This window comes from Manacus candei, unplaced genomic scaffold (genome assembly GCF_025592945.1).
Source record: "Manacus candei isolate 608988 ecotype Guabito, Panama unplaced genomic scaffold, ASM2559294v1 h1tg000014l, whole genome shotgun sequence".
Classification (NCBI taxonomy): domain Eukaryota; kingdom Metazoa; phylum Chordata; class Aves; order Passeriformes; family Pipridae; genus Manacus; species Manacus candei.
In genome coordinates, this window is record NW_026138062.1 from 59,833,364 (window position 1) to 59,848,360 (window position 14,997).

General features: G+C 41.3%; 1 protein-coding gene across 6 annotated transcripts in view; it reads right to left on the minus strand.

Moving 5' to 3' along the window:
- The window catches only part of SLC35A5 (solute carrier family 35 member A5), a 65,743-nt gene extending 50,918 nt beyond the window's left edge, over positions 1-14,825 (minus strand). The window contains exons 1-9 of one of the 6 annotated variants that reach the window (XR_007903407.1): positions 14,136-14,290; positions 13,860-14,025; positions 13,231-13,383; positions 12,385-12,483; positions 11,106-11,242; positions 7,896-7,963; positions 5,834-6,629; positions 4,007-4,110; positions 2,070-2,184 (exon numbers count right to left, since the gene is read on the minus strand). Coding sequence is in view for 5 of the 6 variants with exons in the window: in XM_051781026.1 (XP_051636986.1) it covers positions 4,042-4,110; positions 5,834-6,629; positions 7,896-7,963; positions 11,106-11,242; positions 12,385-12,483; positions 13,231-13,360 (1,299 nt within the window). In the remaining variant the exon portion in view is untranslated. Of the gene's footprint in view, positions 1-2,069; positions 2,185-3,740; positions 4,111-5,833; positions 6,630-7,895; positions 7,964-11,105; positions 11,243-12,384; positions 12,484-13,230; positions 13,384-13,859; positions 14,026-14,135; positions 14,291-14,392; positions 14,553-14,704 lie in introns of those variants that run through there. The other 5 variants (XM_051781026.1, XM_051781023.1, XM_051781024.1 and 2 more) reach the window with 5 other exon arrangements.
- Positions 14,826-14,997: the final 172 nt, after the last annotated feature.

A 14,997-nucleotide genomic window follows, 5' to 3' on the forward strand; every position in this document is an offset into this window, starting at 1 on the left:
TCACATATAGATACATGCAACAGGGCACTGGTAGTAGGCTTTGCCATGACAGCAATAGCACAGGAATAGGGAGAAGGCTACAGCCCTAAGCTGGCCAGAGCATGCTCTGCATGTGTTTTAGCATTTTCCTGATTTCTTCACTCAAAACTAGATGCTTTCTTTAGAAACTTAGCCACAAAACTTCAGACGTTGCTTGCTCTTCTGAGTGTCAAAGGCAGACAGATGTGGAGGTCTCAAGGCCTCATTTTACAAACCTGGTCATCCCCTGAGGCTGGCTGCCCTTCGTATCACAAGGTCTAGTCAGCACAGGATACAGCTCCTGACTTACCTTTCTCAGGTGACTGGAGCTAAGTGGGAAAAGGCAGGTATTTGACAGAACCAGTCTGAGAGGACTGCTGCCTGCAGAGAGCTTCCAAGCTCTCACTGACTACAGTACTTCCACAGCTGAAAGCAGTGGACAGAGAAATTAAGAAAAAAAAAACAAGAAGAATCACAGAATGGAAAGGTTTCTAGAAAAAAAATGGAGTGTCCTGTAGCTCATTTCTAGAAAACAAGTGCATCACTGTATTAAGGTCAGCTGCCTAACTTTCCTTGCCTGAAGCAAAAACAGAGGAAAGTATCCCAGATGATTAACAGGCATCTCCTGTAGACAGAAAGAAAAACGCCTTTGGGGTGTTTTCTTTCAGGTGTTCATTTACTTTCCTATAATCTTGTTTTCATGTAAAGTCTTTAAATGAAAGCCCTTTTAACTCACACTACAAATCATATAAACTAAATGTCCTCTGCTAAGCTGGAGGAAGATAGAGTTAATTTACAAAAAAAAAGAGTGCAACACCTAATCTAAATGGCCTTTTTTTTAGCCCTGTCCAAAATTCAAAGTTAAGTTGGACAAGTACCAAACCCAGCCTAGGCATTCAGTGGGAATTGCATTAAAAAGACAACTTCAAACAAGTTGTCCACTTATCAAGGGAGGTTGGGTTGGGATCTTAAACAAAAGTACACATTCAAATATTCATAAAATTCGAGGAAGACTCTGTACCATTCTACATTCTGGTGCCCATTTCTGCCTTCATTACAAAATGGCTCGAAATTACCAGTAACTTTTAGCAATTATTTAAAATCCTGATTTTGCAACCTACTTCTCCTTGTGGAAAACTAAAAGCAAAGCCAGAAGGAACATCAAGTCAAAATATCCTTTCAATGACATGCAGTTATCTTGCAGGCTATAGGCATTTGGGAACTACAATACTCCAAATGAACACTTCGTTTGGCAAAACACAAATCAAACCTAAAGCACTGGATCTGTCCCTGCAGCATCACTTCACGGACAGATTTACTGAGCTGAAGATTCTATTCCTACAGATCTTGTGGGAAGATTCCACACGATAAAGAAAAGCTTTTTTTTTTATACATATTTATCAGATTTGAGTCAGCTCCAAGATGGCTGTTTTCATCCACAGTCTGTCTTTGAAGCTGCTACATTCACAAAATAGCTGAAATTAACCAAAATAAATACTGCTTTAATTGGCTTGTTATAAACAAGAGAAACATGAACACACCTCTCTTCCTGGGATTTTTTGTGAACTATTTCCTCAGACCTGGAGGGAGGAACATAACATCCTCAGCAGCAATTAAGTTCAAATGTTTGTGAATCTGGGCTCTAAATCAAAGCTCAGAAAAAGCTCTCTGCCCAATGTATTCATTAAATGCTATGAGTGCCAAACTAATGCTGCTCGCCAAAAATATCCTCATAAATTTCCCCATTGTCATTTAAGGCAAAATATAGTTAAGCTTTCCAACATGGAGAAGTTTCCATACAGTGGAAATACTTAATCAAGAAAGATTTCCCATGATCTATTTAAGATGTGTAACTCTAGAGAACTGCTCCCCCTTGCTAACTAGGGCTGTTCTCCAGCTGACAATCCTTCACAGTCACTTCCTCTAACAAATCTCATTTACATACTAAATTTGACCATTGCCATGAGTAGTACTGCTGCCAAAAATTGCATGATTATGTTTTTGGGTTACTATACACACTATTTTACTGCTAAGATGATGCAAATCCTTACCCATTTTTAGGCATCCGTTAACATTCCTGCTGCTGCAAAGGAGATATACAGTTCTCCTCCATTATTTTAAGAAACCTGCCTGGCCATCCAACATAATCTCCCTGAGACCTCCAACCTGAAGCCAAAAGAAAGATTTCTACATGTTAGACAGGACCAACTCCACAGTGCAAGTAAACACTTTGATCAACAATCCTATCACCAGTACTTTTGTCAAGTAAGCCACACAGGATAGCATTGGTGAAAATTAGAGGGGAAAATCATTCAGCAGGACAAGAGTTGAAAGCAAGAACTAAGTGCACTTTATAACAGTTGCAGATCAGTCATTTCTATATCTCATTTCTCTTAATGCTGATATTTCAGGCAGGAAGGTCAAACATATGTTTGCATCTGTACAGATGACATTCATCTTTGGTTTGATGCCCTGTCATTACAGGGATGAGGCTGATTTCTATGTTCTAACTTGCTTTTACTTCATGTAAAAAACTAATACTGCTCATGTAAATGCAAAGCAATCTAAAGCTAACAGTAGTTTCACTCTTCTTGGAAATACCTGCTATGACTGAAAGAGACAACGAACTCAGGCAGGTATATATTGCACAGCTGTATGAAATGAAAAAAAGTCTTATTGCCACTAAGTCTTCAACAGTTTGAGCATTCTTTTCCAAGTTTCATCTCCTCAAATAGGTCATCATAAACCAATAAAAACTACATTTCTGGAATTTACACTGAAATATGCCTTCCTATTCAGTACAGATGCAGACAACTAGGGTTCCTTGTGTTGAAATGGCCTACTATCCATGCACAATGAAATTAGATGCAAAAGATTTTTCAACCACAACAGTAAATTAATTTTGTACAGTTATTCTTAATATATACTAGAGAAAAATTAATACAGAAAAAAATAATAGTTTTAGATTCATAGTTTATGATTTGACAGTCATTGGTCACACATGGAAACAGGCTGCCTCCCCTGATGGATCAATGACAGGAGCTAAGTTAATTAATATAGCAATAAGTCATCAATACAGTACATGTAAGTAAGCTTTATATACTAAGCCTGGACAGAATGGCAGAGGGGAACAAAGGCAGGACTGTCTTCAGTCCAGAGAAATGCATCACTAACTGCTTACTATACACTGTGGTATGAGGCTCTGACACTGAACTCATTGCTTATCTTCTTAAAAATTCTTCTGACAGTATCTTTCAACTATGAAAGACACATTTTTGAAGGGAGGAAATTATAAACCAACATGTTTTCTCCTGCTATGAGAGAAGAGGCTTTTGGAACATACCAAGAATCCCTTATCAGCATCCCCATTCCCTTCCCAGTTTCAAAATTCTCTGAATAATTTGGAACCTCGCTAATTTTTCATCTCACTCAAAATACAATCCAGCAGATGCCTCAATGGCAATTCCAAGATCACTATGCCTGGTATTCTGCAGAATGTTTTCTCTCTCTACAAAATTAATCCAAGACCTTATCAGTCTGACAGGGTGGAGCAACACCAGATAATAGTACCACCTGTACCCTCTTGCTCAGTGCCCCAGATGTTGAAGGTCATCGCTGTAGCTGCATAATATTTGTTTTCAGATAGTGGCCCCAGTGCAAACTAAGCCTCTACACAAAGCCTTTGTAAACACGAAAAAAAAAAAGACCCTATGATGCATTCATACTGTTCAACACATTTTTGTTTTATTCAAGCTCTTTCAAAGTTAGGCCACATAAGCTGCATGTAAAATTCACCAGCTGCTACAAAGGCATTCCAGATTTTCACTTCCCCAGACACTGGGAGACAGGCACAGAGGAATACAAATCTCCATATATACAGCTTGAATATTGTCCGCAACCACATTTGAGATCCAGCCCCAAAACAGTTTCGATTAGTCTGCCAGTGGGGAAAAACAATCCTGTTAATAAAAGATTAACTCTCTCTCACTATGAGCAATAGCACTCCTCTGAGCCAGCCTCATGCTAGAGGGAATCTTCATCTGTATCGATGTCACTGCCTGGCTTGTTCAACCTCTCAAATTCTTCTCCATCCTACAGGAAACAGAAGCAAAAGAGAACAACATGAGCAAAAGTCATCTTGTTATTAACACCAAAAAAAAAAAAGAGCAAGGTTTATTTTGAAGGCATCATTTATAATAAAATCAAGATGCTGTAATTTAAATTTCTCACCAGTGTGTTATGAGGTTTAGGATATACATGCTCATAAAAACATTCCCTGCATCTCCAATACTTTGTAGTGACTTGTTGCCTAAAACAGCCTAGAATCATGAAATGGTTTGGGTTGGAAGGGACCTTCAAGATCATCTAGTTCCAATCCCCCCTGCCATGAGTAGGAACACCTCCCACTAAACCATGTTGCTCAAAACCCCATCCACCCTGGTCTTGAACACTGCCAGGGATGGGGCATCCACAACTCCTCTGGGCAACCTGTTCCAGCGTCTCACCACCTTCATAGGAAAGAACTGCTTCCTAATCTAAATAAATCCACTCTTTCAGTTTAAAGCCATGCCACCTTGTCCTATTTCTACACCATGCCCTTGTAAAAGGTCCCTCCCCAGTTCTCTTGCCAGCCCCATTTAGATACTGGAAGGTGCTATAAGGTCTCCTTGGAGCCTTCTCTTCTCTTAACTGAACAGCCCCAGCTCTCTCAGCCTGTCTTCAGAGGAGAGGTGCTCCAGCCCTTTGATCATCTTTGTGGCTCTCTCCTGGACTTACTCCAGCAGATCTACATCCCCAGAGCTGGATACAGTACCACAGGTGGGAGGTCTCACAAGAGCAGAGCAGAGGGGCAAAATCACCTCCCTCAACCTGCTGTTTCTGCTGCTTTTGATGCAACCCAAGATACAGTTGGCTTAGCCTGTTTACATAGTGCTATTTGTTTTTACCACAGCTGTTCAGTTGTTAGTGCTAAAATAGACGACACCTGGCACACCAAAAATATACAACTTTGTGTTATTTACTGCTCATTAGAAACAACAACCTAAAAAGGCACCTTGTGGAATTTCTGAAAAATCTCTCTTCCAAGTTTAGTGTTTCTTAGACTTCAGTGGGGACAGTGCTCTCTGCTGGTTTCAGCGTGTATCCACAATCCGTCCCTACAGGCAGAGTGAAGGCACAGACACCACCCCTTCCCCTCAGGTCACTGCTCAGCTCAGCTGACGGACAGATCTAAGAGAGAGCCCTCCCTGACATGTACTACTTAACTAGATCACTATTCAAATTAGAACAAAAACCACTAGCAGGCCTGGAAGAAATATTTAGCAAGAAGAAAAAAATGTGTTAAAACTCAGTACTTTGAATATTACCTTTTTGTCTTCAGCTATCTTTGGCTGTTAAGGTAGAAAGAATCTTAACATCATACATGTTGACCTCTTCATGATGTGGGCTAAGCTACAGAGATTTATCAGTTCTACTTAAATACAATAATTTCCCAGGCAGCAATTCCAATTTCTGAATGCCCTGGGCAAGTAAACTCTCTTGGTTATAAAGCTTTCAAGAAAGGACTTGTACAAAGCTGAAGTTGCTCACAGGACTGCCTAAAGTCACAGCAGGAAAGCAATGCCTACATAGGCTTCATGATTTCAAAAAGTAGCATATGGAAAGCAATACCCATGATTTTAAGAAATACTGAGGAGCTTTGGTGTTGAGGGATGAGTCTGGTCACATCCAAGATGAGTCTTCCAAACATTCCATAGCATAAATGGAGGTGAAACAAAAGAGAAAACCATGGGAGACAAGCACAGAAAAGCCTTACCCCACTTGACCTCTCCCATCCATCTCCTTTGACGAGTTTTCCCCTTTCCCGCAGACTGGCATATTCCAGGCCTCTTGCTTTACTGGCATTATAGATGAATATGGAGAGAAGCACTACAGGAGCTTCCAAAAAGAACTCTAGAGAAGGCCTGAAGTCAAAGATGATGAAAGACACTGTGGTGATGATGACAGTGTTGATCTGAGCAGTCATAACATGGAACATGTTGTCTCGGAACTTCAAGATGAAGGCTACAGACAGCCCCAGGAAAGCTGTGACAAATATAAGAGCCACGGAGAAGATGTTGTGCCCATAAAAGAAGCCACAGTTCCCTATCTGCCTCCGGTCCTTCGTCTGCAGCGCCAGCATAAGCCCATTGAACAGCACCCCAAAGGCATAGAGTTTGCTGTTCTGCGTGAAGATACTTTCACCAAGCTGATCCACATCTTTCAACATCTTTTCATTGTAGATGTTGGCCAGGGCAGAAACAAAACACTGCACTAGAATAAGCAGATGGCCCAGGCTGAGGCGAAGAGGTTTCAGTGCTCCTGCCATGGTATTGGTGACATTCCATTGGAAGCTGTGAAGGAAACTTGGTGCTACGCAGTTGCCTTTTTCCACGCATGCTTCCTCAGGTCCAGCATAGAGAAGGCAGTGGTTAGACGGACTAAAAAACATACTGTGATGAAATCCATGTGCAGCCAAGCTTTGCTGATGGCCTCCAGTTCCTCGAGTCAGGGAAACGATGGACAGGAATAAAATCACCAGAGATGCCCATTGTACCCAAGAGAGTCTTCGCCTAGTGGACAAAAAGAGCCACCAAATTTAGAAACACAGTGGCATAAATTAAATGACAGAAGAACCAGGTCTATAAACCACATAAAGACATCATGCCACACAGATAAGGAGACAGACAGGCACAAAGAAAAGTCTTTTCAGAAGTTTTTCAGAATTAACAGTAAAATGCCAAAACGCAACACGTTTTAGAAGGCAAAGGGGGTCCAGCCTGGTAATCAAAGAAGTACAAAATGGAGTATCCTGAAGAGATAAGGAAAAAGAAACTCTTTCAAGATCCCATTATTTCTAGATACTGATTGCCCAACAACTTAAAAGCAACTGTTGTCTCCATGAGAATACTGGTCTGATGAATAAAATCACATACATTCAAATAATTTCATCATTTCTTTGGTAAACTTTCACTACACTTCACTTTTTCCCCATGATTTTGTGCCCCTTTCTAGCATTTTATGATGGTAACTCTTACAAATCTATCAATGTAATTTATAAGACTGTTAGAATTATTTATACTGTTTTTTCACTCAAGCAAAGCCTGTTTATCTTGGTGAAAATCAAAAATTTGGAAGATTAAGCGAACTGTGACACCACAAGAGACACAAAACTAAACCAAGAAAAAGCATTTCAAGTCAGACTGTCAGACACTGCTTTGGTTTATTAACACCTGCAAGGAAAGACATCTTTGCACCACATTCAACACAAGCAAATTTTAGAATGTAAAGTTAATATCCATTTCCCTGTCAGTCTTTTCTGAATCTAAATCACATCATAAAGAGCATAAATCAGGCAAAGTGCAACACACAGGACAGAGTTTGGCTTTTGTCACATGAATAATGAAGAAGGGACGTATAATTGCTTTTCAAAACATACTAGGCAGTTGACCAGAAACTCATCAGGACTGACACCAAAGACACTCGTACAGATCTCATCCTCCTCTGCTAGACCACATTTACATTGCAACAGACTGGTAAGAAGTACTGGTAATCATGAAATAAAAGATTTAATGTATAAATGAAAGTACACAAACTTAATTCCGACCATTCAATGACTATATAATCATGATTGTTTTCTATTAGAGTTGAACAAATGCGTAGAACTATGAAGGGAGTCCTAATAACCTAATATTTCCTATACCTTCAGATGTAGAAAACAAGCTGGTATAGCCACAAGAAAAGAGAATTACTGTTCCCATCAAGAGTTGAAATGTAACTTAACTTCATCAAGGCTAGGAAGATCAAAAATTTCATTTATTTTAGTAAATACTACTTACTTTAGTACTATCCTGAAGAGAAGAGCTGTTGTTATAATGACAAAATTTGAGAAGAGTACAGCCATTGCCTTGAAAGAGAAAAAGGGGAATACAGTTATACTCCAGACACAGTGGGACACAAAAAACCTACAGACTTCAAGTCTTCCCCTCTCTGCAAGGTGACAGAGTGAAAAGCACTGGTACTGAATTTTCTTCCTCACCCAAGTGGTAGAATAACACACCCATGAAATAACATTCAAGGCCCATTTCAAAAATCTCATGCAAATCACACAGTCCAAGTTCAACCGTAGTGGGGAAAGCTGTACTGAAACCAAGATGTGAGGAAACCAATGCAACAGAAAACTTATTTAACAGAAAACAGTTTAGTTTTCTATCAGATCAGTTCCCCAGCCAGGCTGACCAGTCAGCTGCAAAACCAGCTGCATCAGCACAAAGGAGGAAGTTGCTCCAAAATGAAAATAAGCAAAGAATAAAAAGGTGAGGCTGCTTCTGGCTGCAGTGCTATTTGCAGCGCTCAGGTAATCCCAGACTTGGACAAGGCACTTGCAGAAAATAAAACTTCTTGTATGTCAAGTGCATTTGCTGCATAATTTATGAAAGGTAAGGAGGTGCTTGACATGAATTTTCAAGACTGCAACTGTAATAAAAAGTCAGCTATTTCAAAGTACAACTGAAGACAACTCTAAAGCTACTGTCTAATTTGGGAATAACTGTATAATAATGTCAGTCCCCTAATCCATGGCCATGATCCCAAGCTGCAAACTCCTTGTGGCAAAGGATTGTCTGTTTTGTCTCTGTATTAGACACTTTATACTGGGACACTGGACCAAGAAGGCTCTTTCAGGCACTGCAGTTATCATCAAAGATCAGAATCTACCAGGACCAGCAGGAAAAAAAAACCTTCTTTTTGGAGGTTGGGATGTTTTGGAAACTGTGTGTTATTCAGGCCTGCCCTGTGTAGTCAGTACACGTACAAAAGATGCAAATATCTCAAGTCTTTCCTCCAATTCATCCTTATAGTGAACTCACTTTTTTAGACAGTTTTATATAAACGCATATATGGACTCAAGAGTACAAAACACAGACTTTGTCTTGAGTTTTCTCATCTGCATTTCCACATTCCCAATTTTGCAAGAGCAGAGCCTTTCCTATTTACCAGAGGAAAAGCACAGACCCTTTTCCCATTATCTTCATTCTCCTCTATTCCAACAAACTATCTGATGAATAATAATTCCCATGGAACAGCACAACACAGGGTCTCAAGTAAGCTGAGGAGTGACTGACACAAGAGATATCTGCCTAAGAAAACACAAATTTTCCACCTTGCAAAATTAAAACTCAATAAATATTCATGTTAAATGAAGACTGTGGAAAGAGAAAAATATTGAATAAACAAGTAAATCTAGCAGAAACCATTCAGGAAAAAAGGATTCTGATGCAAAATGTAAAAGCATTCCATGCGTACTCTGGTTTTGCTTTACAGTCAAAGCTCCCCATCCAACATCTGGTAACATAATATGATCAAAATCTTAAGAAGGGTAGTTAAAAAGAACTAATTTTGAGTTGCTTTGTTCTCTGAAGCCTCAAGGGACCTCTATCCTAGATGAAAAGGAATATCAAAGATCTCCATGCCACTAATTTGCATGTCACAAACAAACTCTTTAAATGTTAAGTCTTATCACTAGGAAATTTAGCCACTAAAATATCCATGGCTATAACTGAAGCCTCAAGCAAAAAAATCTCAGCAAAGCAACTCTATACTTCAAGCAACTACTCACCCAGGTACTACTTAGTCCCAAACCTACTTTGTTTTTAAACTCACATGAAACCAAATTCAGTCAGATACAGCCAAATCCCTTTAAGCATCTTGCCTCCATCTTTTCACATTCATTGTCTTGTATGCTGCCAAGATATTCTATCTTACAAGTATCTAGCTATCTCTTTTAATACTTGTCTATCATAATAATGTTACAATTTCAGCTAACCATCATAGAACATATTCAGCTAAAGATGCTAAAAGTTCTAAAAAGAGGAATCTTATAGCCAATGTTCTGAGGGGAAAGAGACAAGCTATGTCTGGGGGTGTGTGTAAGCAAAATAAAAGCTGTGCATACTACAAAAGATTACCTTAACTGAGCTAAATCAAATTGCTTAAGGACGCAATTGTATTTATGCAACCTCCTAAATATCAGGCTTTGTTCTGGCAAATATTATAGCTGAATTTCCTTCCTAAAACTGAAAAACCCCAAACCCAACCAACTGAAAAAAAAAAAACCCACCACCAACAGCAAAAAAAAAAAAAAAATCCACCACCAAAAAACCCCAGACAACAAACCACAGAACCAAGCATTTGTGCACGTTACTTTAAGATACCCAACTCCTCATTTTAATTAGATTTTCTCAGCTGGGTCCTATTCTAGACTCTGGACTAGCTTGTCCCCAACAGAAATCTATACCTAAAAGGACAATATTTTAAAGAGAAATTCTGAAAGAGAAGGCAGAAAACCATTTCCTTTGAATGTCCAACAGGGGCAGCCACAGTACTTTATAGCAAGCACAAACCATCTGTTTTCATCTTATTTCAAATGTAGATTCTGAACCAAAAAGTATCATAGTACAAAACTAAAAGAAAGCACAAAAACTGTATCATTTCCTCAGCATATGCAGATTCACTCAAAAAGATGAATGTAGCTAGAAGAAAGTACAAATTAAATTTTGTGCCTTAACATAATTATCAAATACAAAAATTAAGTCAGTTTTCTTCCTCCTCTCCTCGGTTCCTGTTACACTTACTCCCTTTGTGAGATTACATTTACTCACTTTATGTCACATACATAAAGTGGCAAAACCCCCACAGAAAAGTGCAGCTCAAATAACAGGAAGATGAACAAATGGATTGAAAGAAAAATATAGAGTTGAAGAAACCAAAGGAGGGAAAGTAAAAAACCAGTGCCCAGTACTTAAGCAATTCAGCCTTTTAAATTTCTAAATCACTTCGGATGGAGAAAATACAAAGACTCTTCTCTGCTAAAAGCTGTACAGCGCTGAGCAGTGGGCAAGAGAATGGAAAGGTCTGGGTGGTCAGGTAACAGATTATTCTTTCACCAGTAAATTTTGCCTTGCCAGTGTTACAACAGTAGATAGTCTAAGAACAGTATTACCAACCACGAAGACATTGGAAGTTCCTTTATTCAGTATATGTGTACTTACTGGCTGGAGGTAGGACAGTACATAGAAGACAATCAAATTATCCAAAAAGTAAAGAAAGGCAGGAATTGACCATTTCATCAAATTACATAAATTCTTCCAGGAAAGACATTCATAGGGATGATCCATACAACTCTTTTCTGAAAGGAAAAGAAATCAGTAATAAAGACATCTTTATTATTATCAAAAGCCCATTCCCTTGTAACAGTACAGGTATCACTGTTCTCTATTCGGGAACATCATTGGTCATTAAAAACCAAGGTATCACAGCCCTCTGGCAAGATGAGGGCAGTTCCAGGGCAGAATACACAGCTAGAGCAGCAATCTTGTGCCTATAGATGTTCACTTTCTTGCCTCAGCAGAGAAAATGTCACAGAACCTGTTACCCCTATCACTGGGAACAAAAATTCAAGTTTCAACCATTCTTTGAGGGCCAAAAAGCACTCCAGAGTCCCCACATAATAATGGCATCATTACTGGGTATGATTTTTCTGTGGATTATCGATCAAATCTAGAACTGAAACAATGGCACAGACAGTGGGTCCCTTCATAGAGCATCCAAAGGTCAGCCAGTAATGCCAGAAATACAAATTAAACCAGAACTCACTAGGAAGAAAGAAAGGACAAAGCACAAAGAATGACATTTACTTATGTATTCAGGACACAAACTTTAGGAGGAAGACTGTGATAAGCCTTAGACTATTCTAGAGTTGATGACAGAAGTACTTTGTTAGCACACATTTAAGACTATATAATGTTATCTAATCCTCTCCTGAAGCACCGACACATTGAGTTCAGCAAAACTCAGACATCTGGAAGAAAAAAAAAAAAGAAAGAAAGAAAACCAGAAAACATGTAATCAGCAATAGCCAATGATGGCAAACACTGACTGAATATATTTACTGTCTTAGGTAAGTCTGTACCAAATTGTGGAGGTAAAAATTTAATTAGCTTGCCAAAGCCATGACTGTTCCACGGACAAAAACAACAGTTCAATTTAACACGAGCCTCCAGTGCCTGACACCCTCTTCCAACTTAAATATCTGTTCTCTACCATTTTGAAATGCTATGAGGTTAATCTCTCACAGTTATGTTAAGGTTTTTACATCAGGATGGAAAAGTCGAGAAAGAAAAAACGAAAAATCACCTGCAATGCAAAATCTGTGGGTAACGGAAAGTGTCATCTATCATTAAAAAAATCCCAAACAAAACGAACATATTTGAAGAAAATCAAAACTTAGCAAGTCAACAGATTTTAGTTACTTTAAACATAGGTACTTACGTTTTTTCCTCTTCCATAGTGCCAACACCACACACAGGACCAGTTTTACTACTTCAGAACACATGTTCACTGTTGTAGGAAGGTAATCATATTTGTTATCTGTGGGATTAGGCAAATCAGAGAGAGTGCACAATGAGATTCTGACTCTTGCATTCATGATCTGAGCAAGAACCTATTTTAACCACCCCAATCAGAATTTTGGTCACTTTCCATAAATGCAAAAGGCTATATCAGCACTTTCATTACAAATACTCCAAATTTTATGATATATAACTGCCTGAATAGCCTCCTTTCTGGATTGAAATCTTTCCTCATTTGGTCCCAGTTTACAGTAGAACTTTTTTGTAAGAACTCAAGAACATCTTTAAAAAAAAAAAAAAAAATTAAAAGCAGGAATGTTTTCCCCAAAGAGCAGTATGGTATTTTTTACTCTCAGAAAAAAAATGGCTTCCAGGATGACACAACCTTTTTCCAGGACTAGAAATACTAGTCAGTTTTATGATACCATTTTTCTCCTAAGCCTGTTGCAATAAAAATATTTCAATCAAGACATGTACCATCAGTAGTGCTTACACACACTTTAGTCATTGAAAAATCAGCTATAAAATAATTCACTGCCTCATCTTTTAAGGGTAGCTCATATACCCTACAACCCAAATTATCACTTTATGTTAGATCAGTGATTATACAGAGACTTTTCATTGCAGAAACACATGTCCCTATACATATAATAAGATGTTTATGCAAAGAACTCTGAGGTGGAAAAGTAGGGGTTTTGTGTATCTGTTTTAGCCCAAAACATCAACCCTTACTTATTTGAGGTGCACCATGTTTGCCCAACAGTACCTTCATTGGCAGAGTACTTCATCAGGAGGATTCTACTTGAACCCAAGACAATAAACACTCCTCCAAGCAGAAAGGTCTGGTTGATTGCCTTGGTGCAACACATAAATCGACTGCGGCACTCAAACTTCATTCTGCTGTCTCGTTGTCAATGCCCTTTGGACAGCAAGATGAAAACACACTATAAATAGTACTTCTGCAAACCATTTAAACCAGGTGAAACAAGTGTATTTTACTGCTTTGTGTTAATTTATATAAAGATGCTTACATCACAAGCCATAATCTCGTTCTACAGTTATTGTTTTCTTATTTAAAAAAAAAAAAAAGGGAATCACAGAATCATAATCACAGAATCAATTAGGCTGGAAAAGACCTCTCAGAACATGAAGTCCAACCAATGACTGAACGCCATCTTGTCAACCAGACCATGGCACTAGGTGCCACTTCCAGTCTTTCCTTAAACACCTCCAGGGTTGGTGACTCCATCACCTCCCTGGGCAGTCCATTCCAATGCCCAATCACCCTTTTTTGTGAAGAACTTCTTCCTAATGTCCAACCTAAACCTCCTCTGGTGCAGCTTAAGACTGTGTCCCCCTGTCTCTAGTTGTCTGGGATAAGAGACAGACACTCACCTGGTTGCAACCTCCCTTCAGCTGGTTGTTGAGAGTGATAAGAAGAGAAGGATATGCTACGAGGACCACCAAAGGGGTATAAACAATGTATATACGCAGGGACTCTTGAAGGTGGCAGAAAGAGGCTGGTTTCCCATAAGACTTGCATCTATGGAGTACCGATCAGCTAAAAGGATTAAATAAATCACACGCTTATTATTCTTAAATATTTTTTTAAGTATTCTTGCTCCTAATCCCAGCAAGGAGAAGTGCTACAAAAGCGGAGCGAGAGCACACCTCCGGGATGATCCGGCGTTCCCTGAGGCGGGGGAGGCACAGGGACGGCTGGAGCAGCACCCGAGCCGCGTCCGCCGCCTCCAGCGCCGCCGTTACTCGCCCGGCCCGTTAACGGGCCCCGGGGCTCGAAAAACCGCTCGGGAGAGAAGGGGGACAGTCCCTCCGGGCCGGCTGCGGGCTGGGCTCTGGTGACGGTCCGTGCCAGCCCTGCGGGAGGGAGGAGAACCGGACCTCCGGCCCCGCGGGGGGACACTCACCCACCTCTCCGCCGAGCGAGCACCACCCGCCCGGCTCTGCCCCCGGCCACGTCGCTGCCGCGGGCTACAGGCGGGAGCGGCGGGGCCGCGCCCGCGCGGGGCGAGCGGGGCTGCGGGGCGGCAGCGCCCGGGGCTTGGACGCCGCACCCAGACGCTCCCGGGCACTCCCGGGCGCGGCGGATCCCGGGAGGCTGCGGCACCGCTCTCTCCTTCGCTCATCCCCGCGGCGCAGCGCCGGCGCCCCGGCTGGGCTCCCCCGGACCCCGCCCGAGACCCACAGGGAGCCACCCCCGCACCCCCAGCCCGACTCACCGCCCCCCCCACCGGCCTCACCTGGCGGGGCAGGGCAGGGCGGGGCCGCGCGCGCGCGCCCCCCGCGCGGCCCCTCCCCGCGCCACCGCCCCGCCCCGCGCGGGGGCGCGCGGCCTCACAGCCCCTCCTTGGGCACAGCGGGCCAAGCCCCGCCCCCCGCCGGGCACGTGACGGCGAGGAGCTCGCTAGCCCCGCCCCTTCTCGCGCCCCCACCCACCAGCGTGAGCCCCGCCTCAGGCCCCGCCCCCTCCGCCCCTTCCCGCCTTCCCCGCGCCCTGTGTGACGTCACGCGG